At 46.0% G+C, this 11,000-nt stretch overlaps 1 protein-coding gene across 1 annotated transcript in view; it reads right to left on the reverse strand.

The window, feature by feature from the left end:
- Positions 1-2,469: 2,469 nt before the first annotated feature.
- LOC135822966 (probable E3 ubiquitin-protein ligase bre1) overlaps positions 2,470-11,000 on the reverse strand; it is a 23,655-nt gene continuing 15,124 nt past the window's right edge. Inside the window, exons 10-11 of the mRNA XM_065335806.1 lie at positions 4,597-4,752; positions 2,470-2,556 (exon numbers count right to left, since the gene is read on the reverse strand). Coding sequence (XP_065191878.1) covers positions 2,470-2,556; positions 4,597-4,752 — 243 coding nt within the window. The remainder of the gene's footprint in view (positions 2,557-4,596; positions 4,753-11,000) is intronic.

The following is an 11,000-nucleotide window of genomic DNA, read 5'->3' on the forward strand; positions in this document are numbered from 1 at the left end:
ATGGCTATGGCAGTATGGCTATGGCAGTATGGCTATGGCAGTATGGCTATGGCAGTATGGCTATGGCAGTATGGCGGTGGCAGAATGGCTATGGCAGTATGGCGGTGGCAGTATGGCAGTGGCAGTATGGCTATGGCAGTATGGCTATGGCAGTATGGCAGTGGCAGTATGGCTATGGCAGTATGGCTATGGCAGTATAGCAGTGGCAGTATGGCTATGGCGGTGGCAGTATAGCTATGGCAGTATGGCTATTGGCAGTATGGCTATGGCAGTATGGCGGTGGCAGTATGGCTATGGCAGTATGGCTATGGCAGTATGGCTATGGCAGTATGGCGGTTGCAGTATGGCGGTGGCAGTATGGCGGTGGCATTATGGCAGTGGCAGTATGGCAGTGGTAGTATGGCTATGGCAGTATGGCGGTGGCAGTATGGCGGTGGCAGTATGGCTATGGCAGTATGGCGGTGGCAGTATGGCTATGGCAGTATGGCTATGGCAGTATGGCGGTGGGTTGCAGTATGGCGGTGGCAGTACAGTGGTGGCAGGTGGCAGTATGGCTATGGCAGTATGGTGGTGGCAGTACGGTGGTGGCAGTACGGCGGTGGCAGTATGGCTATGGCAGTATGGCTATGGCAGTATGGCTATGGCAGTATGGCTATGGCAGTATGGCTATGGCAGTATGGCTATGGCAGTATGGCTATGGCAGAACAGCCGTGGCAGTATGGCTATGGCAGTATGGCTATGGCAGTATGGCTATGGCAGTACAGGGGTGGCAGTATGGCTATGGCAGTATGGCGGTAGCAGTTTGGCTATGGCAGTATGGCTATGGCAGTATGGCTATGGCAGTATGGCGGTGGCAGTATGGCTATGGCAGTATGACGGTGGCAGTATGGCTATGGCAGTATGGCTATGGCAGTATGGCTATGGCAGTATGGCTATGGCAGTATGGCGGTGGCAGTATGGCTATGGCAGTATGAGGGTGGCAGTATGGCGGTGGCAGTATGGCTATGGCAGTATGGCGGTGGCAGTATGGCTATGGCAGTATGGCTATGGCAGTATGGCAGTGGCAGTACGGTGGTGGCGGTATGGCTATGGCAGTATGGCGGTGGCAGTATGGCGGTGGCAGTATGGGTATGGCAGTATGACGTTGGCAGTATGGCTATGGCAGTATGGCTATGGCAGTATGGCGGTGGCAGTATGGCTATGGCAGTATGGCTATGGCAGTATGGCTATGGCAGTATGGCTATGGCAGTATGGCGGTGGCAGTATGGCGGTGGCAGTATGGCTATGGCAGTATGGCGGTGGCAGTATGGCTATGGCAGTATGGCTATGGCAGTATGGCGGTGGGTTGCAGTATGGCGGTGGCAGTACGGTGGTGGCAGGTGGCAGTATGGCTATGGCAGTATGGTGGTGGCAGTATGGTGGTGGCAGTACGGCGGTGGCAGTATGGCTATGGCAGTATGGCTATGGCAGTATGGCTATGGCAGTACGGCGGTGGCAGTATGGCTATGGCAGTATGGCGGTGGCAGTATGGCTATGGCAGTATGGCTATGGCAGTATGGCTATGGCAGTACAGCAGTGGCAGTATGGCGATGGCAGTATGGCGGTGGCAGTATGGCTATGGCAGTATGGCTATGGCAGTATGGCTATGGCAGTATGGCTATGGCAGTATGGCTATGGCAGTATGGCTATGGCAGTATGGCGGTGGCAGTATGGCTATGGCAGTATGACGGTGGCAGTATGGCTATGGCAGTATGGCTATGGGAGTATGGCTATGGCAGTATGGCTATGGCAGTATGGCGGTGGCAGTATGGCTATGGCTGAATGGCTATGGCAGTATGGCGGTGGCAGTATGGCTATGGCAGTATGAGGGTGGCAGTATGGCGGTGGCAGTATGGCTATGGCAGTATGGTGGTGGCAGTATGGCTATGGCAGTATGGCTATGGCAGTATGGCGGTGGCAGTACGGCGGTGGCAGTATGGCTATGGCAGTATGGCGGTGGCAGTATGGCGGTGGCAGTATGGGTATGGCAGTAGGACATTGGCAGTATGGCTATGGCAGTATGGCTATGGCAGTATGGCTATGGCAGTATGGCGGTGGCAGTATGGCTATGGCAGTATGGCTATGGCAGTATGGCTATGGCAGTATGGCGGTGGCAGTATGGCGGTGGCAGTATGGCTATGGCAGTACGGCGGTGGCAGTATGGCTATGGCAGTATGGCTATGGCAGTACGGCGGTGGCAGTACGGCGGTGGCAGTATGGCTATGGCAGTATGGCGGTGGCAGTATGGCTATGGCAGTATGGCTATGGCAGTATGGCGGTGGCAGTACAGCGGTGGCAGTATGGCTATGGCAGTATGGCTATGGCAGTATGGCGGTGGCAGTACGGCGGTGGCAGTACCAAGGTGGCAGTATGGCTATGGCAGTATGGCGGTGGCAGTATGGCTATGGCAGTATGGCGGTGGCAGTATGGCTATGGCAGTATGGCTATGGCAGTAGCATAACAAGTATACATAATTACCTGTTCCAATACACTGCACTTCATTTCAAACTCTGTGACCTGGAAACAATGAAAAACACAGCAACAAAGTTCCATACAAAATCATCCTCACTCTTTGAAAATCTCATCTTTCCAGCAGACATGAATGTGCATAGGGACTGTGTGAACAATGTGGTTGTGTTGTCAACAAAGAACGTGCTGAATACGATCATGCAACATGCCTCGTCGCACCGCCAGGAAAATGAGTAGCAGACTGCAGGCTTGTCGTGTACTTGGCAGCCTCGTGAGCTGTCTTCAGCATCACAATCACAATGGCTTGGATTGGCGCCCTTCAGCGGCATAGGCACTGGGACAGTCTTTGGCTTGTAGACGTAGTAGTAAAGTACACACAATCCGCCATCAATGACACATTCACTTTGGGTTACAGGAGTGGCAAAAGCATATTGGATACTACACAATCACTTAGGGTTACAGGAGCGGCACAGGCATATTGGACGCACCCTATGTCGGCGGCCAGGGAGGCCTCTGGGGTCAAGGTGCCGAGTTGGTCTACTATATACAGGTACATGTGTATGTGTATGCGTTGGTCTACCATATACAGGTACTTGTACGTGTGTATGTGTGTGTGTGTATGTGTATGTGTATGTGTATGCGATGGTCTAGCATAGACAGGTACATGCTTGCGACCCTGCAAGGCAAGATGGGTTCCAGAATCTTACTGGATTTTGATCAGCCACATGGTTGTGTGGTATCACACAATCATTACGTGCCAGTTTGTAGTTGGCATAGATGCCTGTTTTCGTGTGTTTTTTCTCTTTCATTTTTCTTCTCTCTGACCTTTGCTTATCTTCTATGATGCACAGCTTCATGCTAGAGCAATATGTAAATATGCTAAGATAGTAGTTGGGGACTTGTGCAGAGTCAAGCAGAAGACAGTGTGGCCAAGGTTAGGCAAAACACCAGAAGCACACTATCCCCAAACACATGTATGGTTGCTGTGTGAGTGGACATGTGCGTACCTGCGATCAAGATTTAGGTTTCTGGAATTCTCTCTGCTCGAACCAACAATTACTTGAATTACGCTTTAACACAAATCACAGTTATGCCTCAGTTATGCCAGCTGGTGTTCTAATTGGCCCCTAAATGAGGCCCATTCAAGACCCTGGTCTGCTTTTATGCAGTACTTATGCCAAAAGAGTGACCGCTCATCAGGCGCGTAGCACCGCCGTTGGCAGTGGTCCGGCAGGAGGGGTCCAGGGGTCTCTCCCACGAAAAATTTGAAATAAGGGTTCAAAATCCTGCATTCTGGGCGCTTTTGGACATGGTCGGGCGAAAACGTTGTCCTGCCGAAGCCAGACCGGTCGGACCGGCCGAAGCCAGACCGTTCGGACCGGCCGAAGCCAGACCGGTCGGACCGGCCGAAGCCAGACGGTCGGACCGGCTGCTACGCCCCTGCTCATGCCCGGGAAAGTAGCACATTTGGACATTTGGCCCAAACCGAGACCAAATTGCAGTTCGTGTCTGCTTCCTGCAGTACTTCTACCGAGCCAGTGTAAATTCAGAAAATGTAGGTGTCCAATATTTAGGTACAGAGAGCAAAGAGACCAGGTAAGGCAAACAGACATTTTAGGTACAGAGAGCAAAGAGACCAGGTAAGGTAAACAGACATTTTAGGTATGAGAGCAAAGAGACCAGGTAAGGCAAACAGACATTTTAGGTATGAGAGCAAAGAGACCAGGTAAGGCAAACAGACATTTTAGGTACAGAGAAGCCATTCCGTCTAGGATGATGTGTGTTTGTGTTCGTGTGGTTATTGGAATTTTAGGTATGACAGAGATGCACCGAAAGAACCAAATATATAGGTGGTACACCTTGTGAAATTACAGTATTCTTGGCAATGCCCTTTTTCACCACAGTATGATTGTGCTCAAAACGATGCCGGCATTATCCACAGATGACACCACCCTCAGACCCAGCAGATATGATCTGTTTTACTGCTATGTAATTCCTACACAACCATCCAAACTGAACATGTACACAAAACATGTGAAACAAACACTCAGCCATAGCGGAGACAGGTAGCAGGTGGCAGCTGCTTACCCTCTGCTGGAGATCAGCAATGCTGGTGTCACGTTCCAGCACTTGCTGGCTCATGTCCATGCCATGACCGACAGTGTCACCAGGGCTGGAATGCAGAGTAGGGCTACTAACGTTAAGCGTGCTAGTACTATTGGCAATCCCATCTTGCTGCACACCCTGCAGGAGAATACACAGGCACACACACACACACACACACACACACACACACACACACACACACACACAAAGAGAGAGAAGGACACACAGCGGCAGTTGATGAGTCAGCACATCCAATGACAGTCACTACGGTACAGGAATCACTAAATCAAGAATCGCCAGCCAAACCACTAAATCAAGAATCGCCAGCCAAACCACTAAATCAAGAATCGCCAGCCAAACCACTAAATCAAGAATCGCCAGCCAAACCACTAAATCAAGAATCGCCAGCCAAACCACTAAATCAAGAATCGCCAGCCAAACCACTAAATCAAGAATCACCAGCCAAATCACTAAATCAAGAATCGCCAGCCAAACCACTAAATCAAGAATCGCCAGCCAAACCACTAAATCAAGAATCACCAGCCAAACCACTAAATCAAGAATCACCAGCCAAACCACTAAATCAAGAATCACCAGCCAAACCACTAAATCAAGAATCACCAGCCAAACCACTAAATCAAGAATCACCAGCCAAACCACTAAATCAAGAATCGCCAGCCAAATCACTAAATCAAGAATCACCAGCCAAACCACTAAATCAAGAATCGCCAGCCAAACCACTAAATCAAGAATCACCAGCCAAACCACTAAATCAAGAATCACCAGCCAAACCACTAAATCAAGAATCACCAGCCAAACCACTAAATCAAGAATCACCAGCCAAACCACTAAATCAAGAATCACCAGCCAAACCACTAAATCAAGAATCGCCAGCCAAACCACTAAATCAAGAATCGCCAGCCAAACCACTAAATCAAGAATCACCAGCCAAACCACTAAATCAAGAATCACCAGCCAAACCACTAAATCAAGAATCACCAGCCAAACCACTAAATCAAGAATCACCAGCCAAACCACTAAATCAAGAATCACCAGCCAAACCACTAAATCAAGAATCACCAGCCAAACCACTAAATCAAGAATCGCCAGCCAAACCACTAAATCAAGAATCACCAGCCAAACCACTAAATCAAGAATCGCCAGCCAAACCACTAAATCAAGAATCGCCAGCCAAACCACTAAATCAAGAATCGCCAGCCAAACCACTAAATCAAGAATCACCAGCCAAACCACTAAATCAAGAATCACCAGCCAAACCACTAAATCAAGAATCACCAGCCAAACCACTAAATCAAGAATCACCAGCCAAACCACTAAATCAAGAATCACCAGCCAAACCACTAAATCAAGAATCGCCAGCCAAACCACTAAATCAAGAATCACCAGCCAAACCACTAAATCAAGAATCGCCAGCCAAACCACTAAATCAAGAATCGCCAGCCAAACCACTAAATCAAGAATCGCCAGCCAAACCACTAAATCAAGAATCACCAGCCAAACCACTAAATCAAGAATCACCAGCCAAACCACTAAATCAAGAATCACCAGCCAAACCACTAAATCAAGAATCACCAGCCAAACCACTAAATCAAGAATCACCAGCCAAACCACTAAATCAAGAATCACCAGCCAAACCACTAAATCAAGAATCACCAGCCAAACCACTAAATCAAGAATCGCCAGCCAAACCACTAAATCAAGAATCACCAGCCAAACCACTAAATCAAGAATCGCCAGCCAAACCACTAAATCAAGAATCGCCAGCCAAACCACTAAATCAAGAATCGCCAGCCAAACCACTAAATCAAGAATCACCAGCCAAACCACTAAATCAAGAATCACCAGCCAAACCACTAAATCAAGAATCACCAGCCAAACCACTAAATCAAGAATCACCAGCCAAACCACTAAATCAAGAATCACCAGCCAAACCACTAAATCAAGAATCGCCAGCCAAACCACTAAATCAAGAATCACCAGCCAAACCACTAAATCAAGAATCACCAGCCAAACCACTAAATCAAGAATCACCAGCCAAACCACTAAATCAAGAATCACCAGCCAAACCACTAAATCAAGAATCACCAGCCAAACCACTAAATCAAGAATCACCAGCCAAACCACTAAATCAAGAATCACCAGCCAAACCACTAAATCAAGAATCGCCAGCCAAACCACTAAATCAAGAATCACCAGCCAAACCACTAAATCAAGAATCGCCAGCCAAACCACTAAATCAAGAATCGCCAGCCAAACCACTAAATCAAGAATCGCCAGCCAAACCACTAAATCAAGAATCACCAGCCAAACCACTAAATCAAGAATCACCAGCCAAACCACTAAATCAAGAATCACCAGCCAAACCACTAAATCAAGAATCGCCAGCCAAACCACTAAATCAAGAATCGCCAGCCAAACCACTAAATCAAGAATCGCCAGCCAAACCACTAAATCAAGAATCACCAGCCAAACCACTAAATCAAGAATCACCAGCCAAACCACTAAATCAAGAATCACCAGCCAAACCACTAAATCAAGAATCGCCAGCCAAACCACTAAATCAAGAATCGCCAGCCAAACCACTAAATCAAGAATCGCCAGCCAAACCACTAAATCAAGAATCACCAGCCAAACCACTAAATCAAGAATCACCAGCCAAACCACTAAATCAAGAATCACCAGCCAAACCACTAAATCAAGAATCGCCAGCCAAACCACTAAATCAAGAATCGCCAGCCAAACCACTAAATCAAGAATCGCCAGCCAAACCACTAAATCAAGAATCGCCAGCCAAACCACTAAATCAAGAATCACCAGCCAAACCACTAAATCAAGAATCACCAGCCAAACCACTAAATCAAGAATCACCAGCCAAACCACTAAATCAAGAATCGCCAGCCAAACCACTAAATCAAGAATCGCCAGCCAAACCACTAAATCAAGAATCGCCAGCCAAACCACTAAATCAAGAATCACCAGCCAAACCACTAAATCAAGAATCGCCAGCCAAACCACTAAATCAAGAATCGCCAGCCAAACCACTAAATCAAGAATCACCAGCCAAACCACTAAATCAAGAATCACCAGCCAAACCACTAAATCAAGAATCACCAGCCAAACCACTAAATCAAGAATTGCCAGCCAAACCACTAAATCAAGAATCACCAGCCAAACCACTAAATCAAGAATCGCCAGCCAAACCACTAAATCAAGAATCGCCAGCCAAACCACTAAATCAAGAATCGCCAGCCAAACCACTAAATCAAGAATCGCCAGCCAAATCACTAAATCAAGAATCACCAGCCAAATCACTAAATCAAGAATCACCAGCCAAACCACTAAATCAAGAATCGCCAGCCAAACCACTAAATCAAGAATCACCAGCCAAACCACTAAATCAAGAATCACCAGCCAAACCACTAAATCAAGAATCGCCAGCCAAACCACTAAATCAAGAATCACCAGCCAAACCACTAAATCAAGAATCACCAGCCAAACCACTAAATCAAGAATCACCAGCCAAACCACTAAATCAAGAATCGCCAGCCAAACCACTAAATCAAGAATCGCCAGCCAAATCACTAAATCAAGAATCGCCAGAATCGCCAGCCAAACCACTAAATCAAGAATCACCAGCCAAACCACTAAATCAAGAATCGCCAGCCAAACCACTAAATCAAGAATCACCAGCCAAACCACTAAATCAAGAATCACCAGCCAAAGCACTAAATCAAGAATCACCAGCCAAACCACTAAATCAAGAATCACCAGCCAAATCACTAAATCAAGAATCACCAGCCAAATCACTAAATCAAGAATCACCAGCCAAACCACTAAATCAAGAATCGCCAGCCAAACCACTAAATCAAGAATCACCAGCCAAACCACTAAATCAAGAATCACCAGCCAAACCACTAAATCAAGAATCGCCAGCCAAACCACTAAATCAAGAATCACCAGCCAAACCACTAAATCAAGAATCGCCAGCCAAACCACTAAATCAAGAATCGCCAGCAAAATCACTAAATCAAGAATCGCCAGCCAAACCACTAAATCAAGAATCACCAGCCAAATCACTAAATCAAGAATCGCCAGCCAAACCACTAAATCAAGAATCACCAGCCAAACCACTAAATCAAGAATCGCCAGCCAAACCACTAAATCAAGAATCACCAGCCAAACCACTAAATCAAGAATCACCAGCCAAACCACTAAATCAAGAATCACCAGCCAAACCACTAAATCAAGAATCACCAGCCAAATCACTAAATCAAGAATCACCAGCCAAATCACTAAATCAAGAATCACCAGCCAAACCACTAAATCAAGAATCGCCAGCCAAACCACTAAATCAAGAATCACCAGCCAAACCACTAAATCAAGAATCACCAGCCAAACCACTAAATCAAGAATCACCAGCCAAACCACTAAATCAAGAATCACCAGCCAAACCACTAAATCAAGAATCACCAGCCAAACCACTAAATCAAGAATCACCAGCCAAACCACTAAATCAAGAATCACCAGCCAAACCACTAAATCAAGAATCACCAGCCAAACCACTAAATCAAGAATCACCAGCCAAACCACTAAATCAAGAATCACCAGCCAAACCACTAAATCAAGAATCGCCAGCCAAACCACTAAATCAAGAATCGCCAGCCAAACCACTAAATCAAGAATCACCAGCCAAACCACTAAATCAAGAATCACCAGCCAAACCACTAAATCAAGAATCACCAGCCAAACCACTAAATCAAGAATCGCCAGCCAAACCACTAAATCAAGAATCGCCAGCCAAATCACTAAATCAAGAATCGCCAGCCAAACCACTAAATCAAGAATCACCAGCCAAATCACTAAATCAAGAATCGCCAGTCAAATCACTAAATCAAGAATCGCCAGCCAAATCACTAAATCAAGAATCGCCAGCCAAATCACTAAATCAAGAATCGCCAGCCAAATCACTAAATCAAGAATCGCCAGCCAAACCACTAAATCAAGAATCTCCAGCCAAATCACTAAATCAAGAATCGCCAGCCAAATCACTAAATCAAGAATCGCCAGCCAAATCACTAAATCAAGAATCGCCAGCCAAATCACTAAATCAAGAATCGCCAGCCAAATCACTAAATCAAGAATCACCAGCCAAATCACTAAATCAAGAATCGCCAGCCAAACCACTAAATCAAGAATCGCCAGCCAAACCACTAAATCAAGAATCACCAGCCAAACCACTAAATCAAGAATCACCAGCCAAATCACTAAATCAAGAATCGCCAGCCAAACCACTAAATCAAGAATCGCCAGCCAAACCACTAAATCAAGAATCGCCAGCCAAATCACTAAATCAAGAATCGCCAGCCAAACCACTAAATCAAGAATCGCCAGCCAAACCACTAAATCAAGAATCGCCAGCCAAACCACTAAATCAAGAATCGCCAGCCAAACCACTAAATCAGGAATCGCCAGCCAAACCACTAAATCAAGAATCGCCAGCCAAACCACTAAATCAAGAATCGCCAGCCAAACCACTAAATCAAGAATCGCCAGCCAAACCACTAAATCAAGAATCGCCAGCCAAACCACTAAATCAAGAATCGCCAGCCAAACCACTAAATCTACACAGTGAACATGTCTACATGTGAAATGCTCCAATTCAAAACGAGAAAAACCCATTTTCTGAAAATTTCAGGAAGTGCATTTTTTCATTCGTTCTTTTTCAGTCTGCATTGCAGCATCAATGACTTTTATCGCGTTTTGCAGAAGAACACAAACTTCAGGCATCATTTAGACTGGGATATATCGCGTTTTGACCCGTAAACCGACATACAGACGTTCATGGGGTGAAAACGAATTCTTTCGTGACAAAAAAACGCAAAAGCTCCGGTTTGGTCTTTATCGTATTTTGAATCGGAACCCTTCATGTTTATAAACAGTGATGTGAGTGTTACACATTTTGATCTTGCCCGGACTGCACCAGAGCTTAGCCAAAGCAACCCCTTTCAATTGTGGATGACCACTTCTTGTTCACCAGAAGTCAGATAATTGTAGACTTGAGCTAAGTTGAACTGTTAGATATCATATAAGCACACATTTTCGTTCACGAAATCCTGCATTAGATCACTCCACCAGCAAGTTCGTTACGTACTAAATTTCGTTTTTGGTTCAGGTCTGCCACCCCGAACATTCAGAAAAAAACTTTGGTACAAACTTTAGTTATTTCGTGCCCCTAACGAATGTAGCGAAAGTTAATTCCAAACGAAATTTTGTACTTATACAGTAAGACATAGCACTGTGGCTGATCCTCAGGATCTGCTACATTTTACCAGGTCACTGCAGAGAATCAGCAGCATATTTCTCAT

Source organism: Sycon ciliatum, chromosome 8 (genome assembly GCF_964019385.1).
Source record: "Sycon ciliatum chromosome 8, ocSycCili1.1, whole genome shotgun sequence".
Taxonomy (NCBI): Eukaryota; Metazoa; Porifera; class Calcarea; order Leucosolenida; family Sycettidae; genus Sycon; species Sycon ciliatum.